Raw genomic sequence first — 18,098 nt, forward strand, 5'->3', positions numbered from 1 at the left:
GTGGACTTAGTTATTGCAATAAATAAAAACATCTCTCAAATATTTCCTCACAGCGATATCATGCAAATTACTGACCTCACCTTAGTGTTCAAACCGCTGTGCATCATTGCCCAGATACCAAGAGGTCAAGTTTGCTTCCAAAGGGATTTTTTTTCTTAAGAGTTTAAGAAAGAAAAAAAAAATGCACATAAATTGTTTAGATTCCAAAATAGGAAGTTGGACGAGAGATTTTCTGTGGTTCATTACAGTAGTTTAATAAACAGAGGCGACAGTGAAGGAAAGGAGGGGTGCACGGAGTGAAGAAAATGCGTGGCTTCTGGAAATTTTGTATTCTTCCTATATAACCAAAAAGAGCTTAATCTAGGCATGAATTTTGGATTTAGAGAAGGAATCGTATCACTGACTGTGTGACCTTGGATAAGTCGCCTCACCCGACAGCGCTTTCCTTTATTAATGTGCAAAGCGGGGACGAATGTCCACTTCGCAAGACTGCTGTGAGGATTACGTGAGATCGCCTGAGTTTATAGTGAGAGCTCATTAAATGTTAGTTGTTGCTACTGCTGCTTCCTGGAATGAACCGATATTCCAAAATTCCAGAAATTTGTTTTCTACAGTTTAATGCCTTCGGCTGTAAAACGATAAAAAGAAGCAACACCTTTACACCTGGGACTCACTTATTTGAACCAAAAAAAAATGCTTTAAACTTCAGATACGCAAAACACACTTAACTGATGGCTGGGACCCGCTTTGAAAGCACCCCCACCCATTCTCACCCCAGTGTATTGTGGGAAGGGTAGTCCCATGTTCCAGCCGCGTGAGCACAGAAAAGCGCGTAGGAAACTACAACTCCCAAGAGGTAAAGAAGCGGGACTATTTCCCAGTCTGGCGGTAGCGCTGTGGGAGGGAATTGGCAATCTCTCTGCCTACGTGGGAGAGAAGGGAGGGTTGGGGGAAGTGTGGAAAACCTGAACCTGAGCTGCTGTCGCCTGAGGAAGATTTGGTGGGAGGAGAAGCAGAGGGGAAGAGACGGGTTGAGAGTGAGGTGAGGAGGGCATCTAGGTCACTGTTCCCGGTAGGCACAAAGTTCGCGATGTGGTTGAAGCCTGAGGAAGTGCTTCTGAAAAATGCGCTGAAGCTGTGGCTGATGGAAAGGTCCAACGACTACTTCGTGCTGCAGCGGCGTCGGGGCTACGGGGAGGAAGCCGGAGGGGGGCTCACAGGTAAGCTGTGGCCACCCTACCTGCCTCTGGGCTGTGTTCGCTGTTACTTAAAAGGTGGTGAGGACAACAGTTACTCGTCGCTACCAGTTTCCCAATCCCAAATCGTGGGCGGAGAGACTGGGGTTCTTCTCCCGACACCACCTTTCCGCCACCACCTCCAAGTCCTGAGAATGTCTCACTGGACGACGAGTTGCTCTTTGGTTGGGACGGGTGAAGGGAGGAGCGCGGTTCTTTCTGAGGCCAAGGAAGAAACGGGTACCTACCTTGTCGCTTCACATAGGGGGAGGGAGGCTGATGATGAGTGTTAGACCTAGACAGGTCGCATTTAGGCTGGTGACAGGGGCTAGTTCGCAGTTGTGAACTTAACTTTTTTCACAGAACCCATACCGATCATCAGCACCCTGGGGAGATTAAGTGTATGGGGGATGGGATGGTGAGGAGACAGGGAGGCGCCCCAATCACATCCTGAGAAATAGACTTCAAAAGAAATATTAGGGAAGAGGGAGAACTGGAGTCAGGAGAGGTGGAGGGGTAGGCTCAGAATTGCTGATCTCTCCCAATTTAGCATCTTTTACTTTGTCTCCAAGTTTTCAATCTTTGGGATCCCCTCTCAAAGGCTATTAACAACGTCGTAATAAATTAATCTCTTAAGTAACTGGTGCTGCCCCTTCATTCAAAGCTGTGATTGTAAGCCAGACGGTAGGAGTTTAACTCTTCCTGTCTAACCCACCCTGACCCCAATTCTTAAAAACTGTTTTTTGGCCAAATGTTTAAAGTTTCCAGAGAACGTTATTTTGAGACCACTCATCTTGGGTAGGGACATTTAAAGTTTTGGACGTTGGGAAAACAAGAACTCTTTTTCTAATCAATCTCTAATTTGGTATTGTGACCTTGAAGTGGTAGACCAGGCAGCCTGATGTAATGGAAAAAGGGAAGAGTTCTGAAAATCTGCATTTTAGTCCCATCCTACTCTCTTACTTGTTGGATGACATTCCTCAAATTCTTTCATTTACTCAACCTTAAGCACCTACTGTGTGCTACAAGGTTCACAAGATTCAGTTTCTTGGCTTTGCAGTGCTTATAATCTGGATAAGAATGGTGGGAAGGGCTAAGGGAAAAAGACCACCTAGTAAACTAGGCAAGTTATAATTCATGGAGGAGATGACCTTGCTTTTTCTCTCTTGGAAAATGGTGCCTACCTCACAGAGTTGAGAGAATAAAACGAAAGATAATAGCACCAAATCAATGTATGTCGTTAAGATGGTGATAAACGTATGCCGTTATTTCGTTTTCAAGCCACTCCCAGGGTGCAAAGAATTCTGAGGTTCTACAGGACATTTTAAAAAATTTTGCTAGACCTATTAATCTTATCCAGCTTCTAAAAAGGCCCTCTTGAAAATATGGCAACAAAAATTGCCCTGTTAAATGTGACATTCTGTCATTTTCTAATTTTTAAAAATTACAAATGCTATTTTGCAGAAGAGTCTTTCCATTTAATAGATGCAGATATTTTCCAGATCAAAATTTTAGAATCGATGTTCATAATTACCCAGTGACATAAATTATCCACTTGAGTCCATTGAGAATAGTTCAGGATATATTTAAAATAGATTTCAGGCCGGACACGGTGGTTTATGCCTGTAATTCCAGCACTTTGGGAGGCCGAGGCAGGTGGATTGCTTGAGACCAGGAGTTCAAGACCAGCCTGGACAACATGGCGAAAACCCATCTCTACAAAAATTACTAAAATTAGCCAGCCATGTGGCCCCAGCTACTTGAGAGACTGAAATGGGAGGATGGCTTGAGCCTGGGAGGTCAAGGCTACAGTGAGCCGTAATAGGGCCACTGCACTCCAGCCTGGGCAACACAGGGAGACTCTGTCTCAAAGAAAAAAAAATTAAAATAGATTTTATAGTCCTGTGTTACAGCCTCAGGAATAGTCTTATAATTTATTTTGGTTCCTCATACTAAAACTGTGTTCCTTTAAGTAGGTAAATCAAATTCTTGAAAATATAATCACTGTAATGTAGTATTACATGGTTTTTTAACTTGTTGCAAGTTTCCCTTTTTTTTTTTTTTTTTTTTTTTGAGACAGAGTCTCTCACTCTGTCACCCAGGCTGGAGGGCAGTGATAGTGATGTGATTATAGCTCACAGCAGCCTGGAACTCCTGGGCTCAAGTGATCTTCCCACCTCAGCCTCCGGAGTAGCTAGGGCTTCAGGTACAAGCCACTAAGCCTGGCTAATTTCATTTTTTTTTTAAGAGACAGGCTGTGTTGCCTAGGCATGGTCTTGAACTCCTGGCCTTAGGATCCTCCCACCTTGGTCTCCCAAAGGATTGGGATTGGGATTAAAGGAATGAGCCACCTCACCCAGCCTGACATGCTTTCTTCTTAAAGCATGGACCAACTGCACTGGTTTACCTCTATCCTGCCCACTCCATTTACTAGTCCCCATAGTCTAGAATAAGAGAAATTTGTCTGAAGAAATAAACTAAGATTTCTACCACATATATATGTTGTGACTAGTGATATCCACATTCATTTAGTGGTCAGTTTATATCTCTTCATGATTATTTTATCTGTGGTATTGACAAGATGCTTGAAATTACCACATGAGAGCTACCACTGTAATTCCATGTAAATTAAACAAAATGGATAAGAAAGAAACAAAGAGGTGCTTTTAAGGTTCGTTTGGTTCTTTTTGGTCCAGAGCATAAGTGTGTGCTGATTTTCCTGGCTGCTCAATTACTGTATTCTTACTTAAAATCATGAAGCCAAAAGCTTTGTTGTGCTTTACCACAAATCCACATTTGGATTAGTTCTCACAGGAGCTTGACTGTGTGCCAGCATAAGTTTGCCTCTGTTCACTTTGTTTGCTAAAATCCAGTGTTGTGTGCTATCTCTTTAAAGGATTAGTTTATGCATTTTGTTTAATGAAGAAATGATAATGATCATCTAGAAACGTTAGTGGTTATACTTTAAGATTTCATTTCTTTGCCATATGATAATTGGTGTTAATCACCAGCAATGTAATGACTCTTAAGTGTGGACTTGATAAAGTTAGTTGACTCCATTTTTTTTCTAATAATGGAATAGCAGCAACAGAGAACTCAAGGATTATTAAAACAAGAGATGAGTTTGTAAGTTAGAATTCTGAGGTACCTCTTTTAAATTGTTGAAACACTTCTAGTGGATATCTGATAGATTACTGACCATTTGCCTAACTTTATCTTACTTAATTGTTCTGGCTCACAGCAGGATGGAATGTTTTGTGGAAATTTTTGGTATACATAAGCTGTTTTATAGATAAAGCGATTTTCCTTCATTTAGAGAAATAATTCACCCTTCTGGATTTTACGGTCCCCTTATGTTATCTCTTGCTTCTCCTAGCTAATAATGACTTTTCTATGGCACCTACATTTAGCACCTGGTTTTATAGAGTTAAAACTAATTTATGCATATTTGTCTTATTAAGCACAAATCAATTTGCTTTGCTTGGCAGATGGGAACTACTACATGAATGGAGCTATGGGGCTACATCCTACTAAGTACTCTAGTATATGGGATTTAGGAAGGTCTGCCAATCAGGAAGCCTTCATATAGGTAGTTTTTAAAGAGTATTTTACTCTTGAATTTTCCATATCTGAATAGTGTAAGCAGGTTCTTGGGTGTTAGACTGATAAGCTCCCTCAGTAGACCTTTTTTGTGTGGTGTAAAACAAAGCTAGGAAGTAAAACTTATTAAAATGGAGAATTTTTAGACATTCTGTTTCTGATTTCGTTTTTCATCTTGGTACCATTACTTTGAAATTAAATTATCTGTAAAAACCAGAATATGATAATATTTGAAAGAAGCTTTTCATTTTATGATATTTATATAGACTGAGCAAATCACTATGTAAACAATTTGTCGTAAACACATACATAATAAACAATAAGGTAGCCTTTTTAAAACCTCTTAGTGACCATCCCTTGAAAATATAAAGCTTCTTTCCCCTATTTCGTCACCCCAGACTCAAGGAGTCCAGCTCTGAAAATGTTCAACTTAGATAGTTATTAGCAAAATATCCCTGCGTTTCATGCTTACAAAGGACATATCTGATAAAAAAATTTTGGCCTTCTAAGTACCTGTCTACTGAGATGAGGGTACCCAAGTGGAAAGCATGACATTTCATTTAAGGTAAGGAAAGATCTACCCCCCCATACACACACACACAAACACACACACACACACACACACAAAATTAATAAGTTAACATTTTGGCTTATTAAAAAGAAAATCCCATGAGGCAACCCCTAGAGAGGGCAGATCTCGCTTTGTGCTCCCATCCCTCTCTGGAACATCTTGGTCCCTGTGAAATCAAGTTAAAGATTACTTTTAAAGATCTCTGAATGAGAAAGAGCAACTTTGTAGGAGGTTTTGAGTAATGAAGGATGATCAGTGTTACCCCCCACCTTTTTTTTTTTTGGAATAGTGGAAAGATTATTGACTGCATACCTAAGTAGAAAACTAATATTTGCTTTCAAGTGGATTTAATTCTAATGAAAAAAAAAACAAGACTGAAAAGTCATGACATTGACCGTCCTTTATTTCTCAAAATCTCTTACAAGGCTGCCCTTTCTTATTCAAAGAGATCTTTAAAGGTAATTTTTTACTTGATTTCAGAGAACAAAATGTTCCAGGGAGGGAGAGGAATACAGTGTGATTTGCCCTCCCTAGGTATTGCCCTATGGGATTTAAAAAAAATAAAAAGTAAATAAACCAGGCTGGGCACAGTGGCTCACGCCTGTAATCCCAGTACTTTGGGAGGCCAAGGCAGGCGGATCATTTGAGGTCAGGAGTTTGAGACCACCTTGGCCAACATGTTGAAACCCTGTCTCTATTAAAAATACAAAAATTAACCAGACTTGGTGGCGGGTGCCTGTAGTCCCAGCTACTGATGAGGCTAAGGCAGGAGAATCACTTGAACCCAGGAGGTGGAGGCTGCAGTGAGCCGAGATCGTGCTGTTGTACTCCAGCCTGGGTGACACAGGGAGACTCCATCTCAAATAATAATAATAATAATAATAATAACATAATAATAATAAATAAACCAACTACAAGCCAACATCCACAAATATATGAATATAATACCAAGTTCAGTGATTCCACTTGCCCCATTAACCCTGCTTCTTTTATCTTCCTTGATTTTGTGATAGTTTTATGTCTCTATTCAGCTATAATTATTTTATAAAGGCTTAGTTTCCTCATCTGTAAAATGGGGATAAAACTTGTCTTTCCTACCTCACAGCATTTTTTATGTGGGTCAAATGAGTTTTGAAACTTGTGAGCAACTGTACAAATACTTGACATTTATCTATTAATGAAAGAGAAAGATGTTAAAATGCCATTTTCTGGGCCTGAAGACCAAAGGGGTTATATATTTATGCTATTTTCCCTAGTAATTACTTTCCCCATGTTGTATATAGAAATTGATTTGGAGTGGTAACATAGATTATATCTGATATGCAATGATATGACTACAAAAACAAAACACTGATAGTTACTAATTGAAGAATTTGGGCATGACAGTGATTATGCATTTGTGGTTTATAATCAGAATAATGTACAAGAATTAGAATAACTTATCATGACATCATTTCCTTTTGATCTGTTGTCGCCCAAAACCTGGAAGTTCTCAAATAGTGCTTCCATAGATATCAGCATCACTTGTCTTGCTGAGTGGTGATAAAGAGTACATATAACATTTGTTACCTTAGTAATATTTTTCAAAACAATACTTAAAAAGGAAATAATTATTCAACTGATGAAAACTCATGCAGTTTGTGAACAGTTGTGGAAGGCTTATGGCTGTAAGGTAAGCTAAAAATAAAAAATAAAAAGCAGTGAGGCGTGGTGGTGCACACCTGTAGTCCCAGCTACTTAGGAGGCTGGGGCGGGAGGATTGCTTGAGCCCAGGAGTTCAAGGCCAGCCTAGGCAATATAGTGAGATAAAAAATATTTTAAAAAGTAAAAGGCATTATAATGTTTGCCACATTGCTGTACGGCTATGACAGATTTTATATTGCCTTTATTTTAGAACATTTGCCCAGTTTTCCACCTTTTGCTACTGCTATGTAAGCACAAAAGGTAAGATTAAATCCTAAATGTGATGGTATACAAGGCTTTAATTCAACAGATATTTACTGAGTGCCTTTTAAAAACCAAGCACTGTTTTAAGTGCTGGAGATAAAGCAATGAAAAAAAACAAAGTCCCTACTCTCATGGGGCTAATACTGTAGTTGGGGGAGGCAAATAAGCTAATAGTATATGATATGACTGGTGCTGATAAGCCATATGAAGAAAAATAAAGTATCATGATAGAGAGGGGAGGGGGTTGGTATATTAGAGAAATTGGTCTGGGAAGGCCTCTTAGGGTGAGCTGTGAACAGAGACTTGTGGTACTAGAATATATGAGCCAAATATTTGGGAACAGAGTGAATACATATAATTTTTTCTAGGAGTTTTTCTGTGAAGGGAAACAGACAAATAGGGTGGTAGCTGGCCCTTGTCCTGGGTGTTGAGTATACAGTGGTGAATAAGACAGGAATAGTTCTGGTCGGGCGCAGTGGCTCACGCCTGTAATCCCAGTGCAGGTGGATCACCTGAGGTCAGGAGTTCGAGACCAGCCTGGTCAACATGGTGAAACCCCATCTCTACAAAAAATACAAAAATTAGCTGGGTGTGGTGGCACACACCTGTAATCCCAGCTGCTTGGGAGGCTGAGGCAGGAGAATCACTGGAACCCACAAGGTGGAGGTTGCAGTGAGCCGAGATCATGCCACCGCATTCCAGCCTGAGTAACAAGAGTGAGACTCCGTCTCAAAAAAAAAAAAAAAAGACAGAAATAGTTCCAGCCCTTACGGAGTTTATAATGTGATGGGTCAGACAGTTGATAAATAAGTAAGCAAACCAATACAATTGCTAGTGTAGTCAATAATAATAGCAGCCTTGTTCTGTTGGCTTAGAAATCTCCATAATGCAGGGAAACCCTCAAAGCAATTTTCCAAGGCCAGCTGTCTTGTAAAGTATGCTTATCCGAAATCCTGTTAAAGATACAAATATTTCCTAAAAGCAGTGATTAATAATAGGTGGTGTACTGGTGACAAAGTTCCAGTGTGGCATCTGTGAAGCATCTTGCCAAAAACCAGTTTGGGGTGTTCTCAAATTAAATCATCCATCTATGAGCACTAACAATATCTGAGAGGTGGTTTGGTAGAAGTGGTGGGGGGAGCGGGGGACGTTCTAAGTAGGAGGAATAATGTGATAGTGCAAAAGCAAAAGATAACAGTTGTTGGGGACACAGCAAATATTCTAGATTCATTTATGTGGAGTTGAAAATATGAGACTCAATATATAATGCACTTAGTGACTAGAAAAAGTTTATTAAAGAGCAATGTCTTAATCTATACCAGAGGAAAACCTAAGATAGAGAATTAAAGGGACCTAAGAATTAAACCTTTGTTTTTTGTGTCCACTGTTCTTTCAGTGGACACAAAACAGCCTATGTATAACAAAAATTTCCACAAGATATTCCATCCTGCTGTGAGCCAGAACAATTAAGTAAGATAAAATTAGGCAAATAGTCAGTAATCTATCAGATATCCACTAGAAATGTTTCAACTCATAAGCCAAATAAATTAACATTTTGGCTTATTAAAAAGAAAATCACATAGGGCAACCCCTAGAGAGGGCAGATCACACTGTGTGCTCCCCTCCCTCCCTGGAACATCTTGGTCCCTGTGAAATCAAGTAAAAAATTACCTTTAAACATCTCTGAATGAGAAAGGGCAACCTTGTAGGAGGTTTTGAAAAATGAAGGATGATTAGTGTTACCCACCCCCCCCCCCACTTTTTTGGTAGCAGTGGAAAGATTATTGACTGCATACCTAAGTAGAAAACTAATATTTCCTGTCAAGTAGATTTCATTCTAATGGAAAAAAAAAAGAAAAAAGAAAAAGAAAAAAAAAAAAACAAGACTGAAAAGTCATGACATTGGCCATACTTTATTTCTCAAAATCTCCTATGAGGCTGCCCTTTCTTGTGCAAAGAGATCTTTAAAGGTAATTTTTTACTTGATTTCAGAGAATAAAATGTTCCAGGGAGGGAGAGGAATACACATTGTGATATGCCCCTTTTTTCCCCTCCCTTACTACACTATAAAGAAGTGAAGTTTTAAAACAAGGTATAGGGCTGGGCACGGTGACCCATGCCTGTAATCTCAGCACTTTGGGAGGCCAAGGCAGGAGAATTGCTTGAGCCCAGGAGTTGGAGACCAGCCTTGGCCACACAGTAAGACCTTGTGTCTACAAAACATAAACAAAATTAGCAGGACTTGGTGGTATGTGCCTGTAGCCCCAGCTACATGGAAGGCTGGGGTGGGTGGGAGATCCTTTGAGCCAGGGATGTGGAGGCTCCAGTAAGCTGAGATTGCATCACTACACTCCAGGCAGGGCAACAGAGTGAGACCTTGTCTCAAAATAAATAAATAAAACAAGGTGTAATCACATTTTCTGATTATTATTATAATATTAGTTGCTCTCTTGTTTTAAACTAACCAAAATGATGGGCCTGGTTTAGTTCTTCTAAATAATGTTTAAAAGTACTACACTGTATACCAGTTTATTCATTTGCTATCATACTTGCTTTCTGCTTTATACCTAGAAATTCAGGTGTTGCAATTTCTTTGCTTTTCTGAGGGTTACTCTTTTTGTGCATTGGTGTATAGGTCTTGAAGAGTAAGAAGTGGCTGTAAATATAGTACCAATTCTCATATTTTCCTGTGTCTCTATCTTTAGAAATGTAGCTGGGTTTGATTAATAATTCATCTATTCTTTTTTTCCCACAAGACATTGTAATCTGTTGTTTGTTATGTCAATTGCTTCCCTAAAAAATTCTAAATCCTTTAATGAAAAAAAGATTTCAGTTAGGGAAGGAAATGAGTGCTTATATATATATATTCAGTTTTCAAGTAAGTGCCTTTAAAAGAATGCAGGGAGAGGGAAAACAGGACCAAAGAAGAATTATTTTTATTAACTGTTTTCCAAAACTCTTAATATAAAGTTGGCAGCTTTCAAAATGCCAACTGTGGCTATTGAATTATTCCAAAATAAGCATTCATAGTGTCATTTTAAGGACTTAGATCTGGTAGCAAAGTAATAGAATCAGGAAAATCCACAAACTTTATTGAGCACACTACCTTCTCTTATTTGAATATATTTCCTGCTAAGTGTATTGGCAGTTTACCAATTAGTTTTTTTATTAACATATAATGAAGCTAAGTTCAGTAAAGGTGTACTTGTTTGACTTTGTAAGCATGACAACTTATGACAAAATAAAGAATCCACTGTAAGATTCCAGTAATCATTACCATGGAAAAAATTATGATTGAACATTTTACTTAGAATGGAAATAAATCTTGTTTGTAATTAGGAAGTTCATTACATGGCTCTTCTGCAGCTAGAGCAGTATTCACTTACACAGTGCCCTCAATCCAGTTTACAAACAGAAAGAGCCACTTGTCAAACTAAAGGACACTTTAGTTTGTGTACTAGACTAGCACATTGATAATGAGTACCATTTTCAAGCTGTGGCTGTTTTACTGGTCTTTCCTCTAGCACTCAGCCCATTGCCCTACCTGTTCATCATTACCATTGACTTAATACAAAAAAAGAAATGTTTATAAAATTTGCAGGTGTCTAAATATTGGAAGGGGCAATTAATACCATAGATCAGTGTGCTCAATATTGGCCACAGGTTAGATTCAAATGAGGACCTTTTATTTTTATTTATTTATTTATTTATTCATTTATTTATTTATTTTTGAGATGAGTCTCACTCTGTTGCCCAAGCAGGGGTGCAGTGGTGCAATCTCAGCTCACTCCAAGTGGTGCAACCTCCGCCTCCCAAGTTCAAGAGACTCTCCTACCTCAGCCTTCTGAGTAGCTGGGATTACAGGCATCTGCCACCATGCCCAGCTAATTTTTGTATTTTTAATAGAGACAGGGCTTCACCATATTGGTCAGACTGGTCTCAAACTCCTGACCTCAGGTGATTCACCCGCCTCGGCCTCCCAAAGTGCTGGGATTACAGGCGTGAGTCACCAAGCCCAGCCTCTGAGGACCTTTTAAAATAAACTAAAAGATACTGGATTATTCATGGATGAAATGATACAATGTCTAGAATTTACTTTAAAATACTCCAGGAGGGAGTATTTAGAACCCAGAAATTGGTACATATTAATTTCTGAATGACTTGCAGGGACTTGATGATGATTACAGCTTAATGAGCTGGAAGAGTTCCCCAAGTGACTACAAATGTAGTCTAGCACTAGCTTCCAAATTATTTGTTGCATAGTTTTATACTAACTGCCTGATTTCACACTTAACAAAACTGAGCAATTTTCTTTCTACGTAGTACAAGGCGCTTATAATCTTGTGAACATTTCTGCTGCCAAAAAGCGACCTTTCTTGCCAGTGATTTTGACTACTCCTCTCACATCCACATAGCCACCGTTAATCTTTAAACAGTATCTTCAAAAAGATAGTTATCTTTTATCTTTATCTGTTATCTGCTAAAGCTATCCTGTATTCAATAAAGTGCCTTCATTTGAAATTCTAATTTCTTTATTTTGACAAATTTGACAAGTTATGTTTATTTATATACACACACATTTATGTACTTAATTCTGTTTTTCAACATAGTGATAGTTCTTTTGGTTGTCTTTTGCGACTACTCTTTTATCCCTTTTTTGAGTATTTTCACATTCCTATCTTCAAATTGAAAACATTCTCCTCTTCTCCATTTCCTCAGCAATTTTAATCACATAGTTCTGAAGACACTATCTGCATATTTTGGCTCCTACTTTTCTTTCTTTTTACTTTACCAAATCTCCAATTTCTCATAGTCACTATTTCAATGCTAAAAGTGATAGAATTATTTTTCCTTTTATCCCCAAACCCATCAGTAATTCCCTCCTCATTAGTTGAAGTATAATTATTTTCTGTTTCCCTCATCCTCATTCCCATTGTCTTTTCCCCATTACTTTCTCTTTCATAATATTTGTCAGTTTTCTCATTTCTATTTTTTAAAAGCTTCAATTCATACTTGAACTTCTTTTTCATATCAGATAACTTCTTTCCTCTAAAATCTGCACATACTGCCATTGCCAAAATCCTCTTTCTTGAACTTTGCCCATCAAAATCCTCAGAAAATTGCTAATTTATATTATGCTACATTTGTGGCTCCTGTTTTTACTTTTTATCAATTCCTGTATCTACTCTCCTATCCTTTCCTTTCAGCTAAGCCAAATTTCTCTTTATGTCTTTGTCTTATCTCCTACTCTTCTAATTTACCTCCTTCCATGCATATACCTTGCTAATGTGATAGGAAGTGATGTGAGGCAGATGTGAGCATCTGCCAACCTATCTATATTCTCATTCAAAACTTGCTTAAAATCTTAATTCTTTTTAAGTGGGTCAAAATAGGAAGAGAGCCAAAAGCCTGGTTTATAATTGATTTAAATTTTTCTTAAAAATCTGTATTCTAAATTAAAGGGAAATGCCTCATAAAGCAAAACCAACACTCAACCAATCAGAGCTTCCAGAAAAGGAAGGTAAATTTATATATTTCAGCCATCCCATTGATATGGTTAAATCAACAAACTATATCCGTATTGTGCAGCAATATGTTGAAAGTTATGGATATAAACACAGAGATAGAAGACATGGTTATTGTCCTCAGAGGACAAATAATCTAGATAAAGAGACAAAAATTATATACATGAAGCTCTTAGAAAGTAGTTATAATAACCAGCCTAATATATGCTAGGTTGTGTAGTACAGGTTGAACATCACTAATCTAAAAATGAAAAATCTGAAATGTTCCAAAATCCAAAACATTGATTGCTGACATGATGCTGCAAATGGAAAATTTCCACACCTGACCTCATGTGACAGGTTGCAGTCAAAACTCATGCATAAAATTATTTAAAATATTGTATAAAATTATCTTCGGGCTATATGTATAAGGTATATGTGAAACAAATAAGTTTCATGTTCAGACCTGGGTCCCATCCCCAAGATACCTCAGTATGTGTATGCACTTAATCAAAAACCTGAAAAAATCTGAAATCTGAAACACTTCTGGTCCCAAGCATTTCATATAAGGGATACTCAACCTGTATAGACTCTAAGTCCTATGAATATTCAGAGAAAAGGGAAAGTATTATTGCTTGGGATAGCCAGTGAGGATTTCATAGGGGAAGTGGGTCTTGAAGAAAATGTAGAATTCAGATTAGTTGGACTGGGCTAGAAGACTTTCATTAGGATTTCTTTTTTTTTCATTAACATTTCTAGGTAAAATGATAGTTGCTTAGCAAAGACCCTATGGGAGAAATTAGCTGGTTGTTTAAGAAAACAGTGAACTTTGTTCTAGGAAATAGTAGGAAATATAATTAGATTATTAAACTGGAACTAATTGATCAAGAGCTTTGAATTCCTAATTGAGGAATTAAGAATTGTTGAAAAGAAAATCCCTGTACAGAAGCATTTTATTTAATCAAGGTTTTATCTTGTTTAAATATCTAAGATTTTCTTAAATAATAATAGTATTAACTAATATTGGGTGTTTTACTGTGTGCTAAGCATTGCTCTAAGTGCGTTAAATGTAACAACTCATTTAATCTTTACAACAGCCCTTTGTAGTAGGATCTGTTTTAACCTTATTTTACAAATGAGGATGCAGAAAGGGTAAGTACTTTAACTTGCTCAAGTTGACACAAGCGACAGAGCCAGAATTTAAACCCAGTTAGTCTATAGTACTAGATTCTACATTCTTATCTAATATACATACAACCTTATGAACGAGATACATAAGTGCTGCAGATACATTTTGAGATTTGGACAATTGAAGCTGACTTAACTCTTATTGAAAGATAATTTTCTCAGATACTACTCACATTGGCATACTGTAATCTCTCTTTATCCCAAATATATTTTTTCTTTAAGAAAAATCTCTGTAAGGACTCTTTGGGCTAGAAAAGTTTTAAAATAAATTTATTAGTTTGTTATATGAAGTGATACAGATTTGATTTATCTCTTGTAAAGTCCTTATTTCAACAATCTTTCTATTACAACAGGGCTTCTGGTTGGGACTCTTGATTCAGTCTTAGACTCTACTGCTAAAGTAGCTCCATTTCGCATCCTACACCAGACACCAGATTCTCAAGTTTACTTGTCAATTGCATGTGGTGAGTATGATTTTTAAAACATAATTCAAATTAAATAAGGGTACTACAAAGCTGAGTATTCATATTTATTTATAGTCTGTAGTTGCTTTGAGATTTAAAAACAAATTAAATGTGCAACTTTACTTTGAGAGAATAGCAAGACCTCTGTTTATTTTTAAAGGATATGTGTTATTAAGTTTTTTTTTTTTTAATCCATTGGTGTGAGGGACCTGAAGCATGTGGTCTAGCAGGGCTGATTCTGATTCTGCACAGATTTTGGTCAGTGTTACTGCTATATAACTCCTTTCTTCAACTTCTGCTTTATCCAACTGCTGGGAAGATGAGAACTTCTCCATGAAATAGTTTCATTACTAATAACTCAAATGAGAAGAATCTGAAGTTATCTGTGAACCCAAAACATAATGACTCCTAAGGAAGTATAAGCCTGGAAAATTAAATCTTTTTTATTCACTCCCACCTTCTCAGAAAAAGCATCATATCCTTGAAATATGAAGGAATGTCTTACAGTTAATATTACATATTCATTCATGACAGGGTGGTTCAGATGCTTCAACATATATATTATGGGTAGGAAAGGAATTAGGATAATTCTTTCTAATAAAGTAAGTCAAAATAAATTTTTAAAAAGCTGCATTGACAGTTTCTTACTTCCTTTTATGATGCCATGATAATGTTGGTCTAAATTAGAATCCCAGATTTCTAGCCTTTTTGATATTGAAAAACTGCCTTTCTTCTTGTCCCCCTCTCTTCTAAAGTAGATATATTATACTTTTTTAAAAAGAACAAAAGCACATGAATTTCTGGAACATTCATATGTGTGAACATATAGCATACAATTAATTTTTTAGGATGTGTGGCTTGTTTTTTATATTTCCCCCTAAATTTCTTTTAGTGTTGCCAGTGAGTCTTTCCTCCTGGCCCTCTTAAATTGAATGTCATTTAACCTAAATGAGGTTGACATTATACCTGCTGACATCACGAGAATTCTGTAATCTCAACTCTAAATCTGGTTAGTAAAAATTATTTTTTAAAAAAAGGCCTTTCTACTTAAATAAAGATGATTGTATAACTTATTTCCCCCAAATTAACCTGATGCAGAAATAGTGTAATTACCTACTAATGAAGCTTCCTTATACCAAAAGAATCAAACTTAAGGCCTTAACATTTCCCCCATGGCTTTTATTTGTGGTCCATTAAAGACAGTTATTACTCTTGGTATGGTGACTTAGTAACATGAATAAAATTCTGATTGAATGTAGGAAATAGGCCATTTGCAATGTCAACAAATTTTTTAATATGCCAGTCTCCATATATTATAAAATATACTAAAAAGTCAGCATATTACTTTTGAATATTTATATAATCCATAGTGCTGAGAAGACTTTAATGGTATGTGAGTGACAGGAGGAGATTGATAGATACTGAAATATTCTTCAAGTCAAAGCGACTAGGGCTAATAATGTTTAATCTCACCCTCAGCAAACCTCCTAATGCTGATTCAGCGGGTCACATGGATTTAACCTTGCTACAGAATTTCTAACCTCCTGTATGAAATTTCTGTAAGTTTACTAGGTCTTTTGATGAATGGGGTTGCTCTGAGCAAAGGTTTCATGGCTTCTAAATAAGTAGAGTGGCCACAGTTGAAATCTGCATTTACTTAGCATGCATAGGATTGTCACATACATGCTGTTTTCAGCCACACATATTATAGACACAGTACTAACTGCATTATTTGGAGACCAAGGATTGAATGATACATTGTGTATTTTCTGGTACTCGACATATTTTCTTAAAAGATACTGGTTATTCTTTAGGCACCAGTTACTAGCATCTTGTTTTCAGAATTTTATATATTTTCTCATGAGCTGGATTTACTTTACTACCCTTTCATTAAATGTTTTATTCTTTCTATTTATGAGAAATACTGTTCATGCCCACATAGAGGGATAAAGTAGAGAATAAATGTAAATATTTTACTCCTTTATGACTGTCATTTTTTAAAGTGAAAATGTTATTTCTTTTTAAACTATGCTTTTAAATAACAAGAACAGTTTTGTTGTGGAGTTTTCCTTGACTGTTTTATTTTCTTGTGTTATTAATCAGGAGCCAACAGAGAAGAAATAACCAAGCATTGGGATTGGTTGGAACAAAATATTATGAAGACCTTATCTGTATTTGATTCAAATGAAGATATTACTAATTTTGTACAAGGAAAAATAAGAGTAAGTGGCACGGATATATCTTGTAGATGGAGTGCCAAAATCTTTGACTCTCGTGTATGAGGATCAAAGTTTGCATGGAAGGTCATTGTTTCACTGGCACCTTTCAGGATTGGTAGAAACAAACATATGAATTTCAGAATCAGTGTGCTAAAGAAAACTGTAAAGTCTTTAGCACAGGGGGAGATTGATAGATATTGAAATATTCTCTTAAAACATACTGGTTATTCTTTAGGTACCAATTACTGACATATTGTTTTCAGAATTTTATATATTTTCTCATGAGCTGGATTTACTTTTTTCCCCTTTCATTAAATGTTTGTCTTTGGTGCCCTTGTGAGTGCTTTTAGGGGCATTTTTATTTGAATATCTCTTGAGTTTTGAGTTGAATAAACCATTTGTTCATTCAAAAAAATATATTTAGCACTTGTATTTGTAATAGTTCCTTATGAGGCTTTCAGAAAAAAACCTAAGCACAAAACTGAAGAAAATCTGCTTACCTCTGTCCTAAGAGAATTATTTATGTACACACATATGATATATGTGCCTGTATAGATATATACAGTCGTCCCTAGTTATCTATGGGGATTGGTTCTGGCCGCCGCTGTAGATACCAAAATTCACAGATGCTCAAGTCTCCTAATATAAAATGGCATAGTATTTGCATATAACCTATGCACATCTGCCTATATACCTAAAGTCATCTCTAGACTACTCATTCCTAATACAATGCCTATGCATCACTTCATTTGAGTGGACTCTGCATAGTCCTCGGTGCATGGCAAATTCAAGTTTTGCTTTTTGGAACTTTGTAGAATTTTTTTCCCAAATATTTTCAATCCCTGGTTGGTTGAATCCATGGATGAGGAACCCATGGATATGGAGGGCTGACTGTACAATTGTATTCAATCAACTGTTTGAATGTATGAAATATATTTTTGTTGGTAGGTGATGAATTTTCAGAAAATATTTTGTCTCCTTTAGGGATTAATTGCTGAAGAGGGAAAACATTGTTTTGCAAAAGAAGATGATCCTGAGAAATTCCGAGAAGCCCTTTTGAAATTTGAAAAATGTTTTGGTTTACCAGAGAAGGAGAAGTTAGTGACCTATTATTCATGCAGTTATTGGAAAGGACGGGTTCCTTGTCAGGGTTGGCTTTATCTTAGCACCAACTTTCTGAGCTTCTATTCTTTTTTGTTGGGATCAGAAAGTAAGTGGTTTCTATTGCTTACTATGGCCTTGAATTTGCTGTCTGACCTATCAACTCTAATGATGTTAGGTTGTAAATAAAATAATAGGATTGATATTAAAGGTAATTAAACTGTACAATAAAAAGTTTATTTCATCTAGGGAAAGAACTCTTTTAAGAC

The 18,098-nt window shown here is 36.9% G+C and overlaps 1 protein-coding gene across 4 annotated transcripts in view; it reads left to right on the top strand.

The window, feature by feature from the left end:
* Nucleotides 1-872: 872 nt before the first annotated feature.
* Nucleotides 873-18,098, top strand: part of TBC1D8B (TBC1 domain family member 8B) — a 68,365-nt gene continuing 51,139 nt past the window's right edge. For 2 of the 4 annotated variants that reach the window (XM_063660658.1, XM_063660659.1), the window contains exons 1-4: nucleotides 934-1,220; nucleotides 14,399-14,509; nucleotides 16,613-16,731; nucleotides 17,713-17,938. In XM_063660658.1, coding sequence (XP_063516728.1) covers nucleotides 1,091-1,220; nucleotides 14,399-14,509; nucleotides 16,613-16,731; nucleotides 17,713-17,938 — 586 coding nt within the window. In that variant the 5' untranslated portion in view covers nucleotides 934-1,090. Of the gene's footprint in view, nucleotides 1,221-14,398; nucleotides 14,510-16,612; nucleotides 16,732-17,712; nucleotides 17,939-18,098 lie in introns of all 4 variants that reach the window. The other 2 variants (XM_054472217.2, XM_063660657.1) reach the window with 2 other exon arrangements.

The sequence above is a fragment of the Pongo pygmaeus genome, chromosome X (genome assembly GCF_028885625.2).
Source record: "Pongo pygmaeus isolate AG05252 chromosome X, NHGRI_mPonPyg2-v2.0_pri, whole genome shotgun sequence".
NCBI classification, from domain to species: Eukaryota; Metazoa; Chordata; class Mammalia; order Primates; family Hominidae; genus Pongo; species Pongo pygmaeus.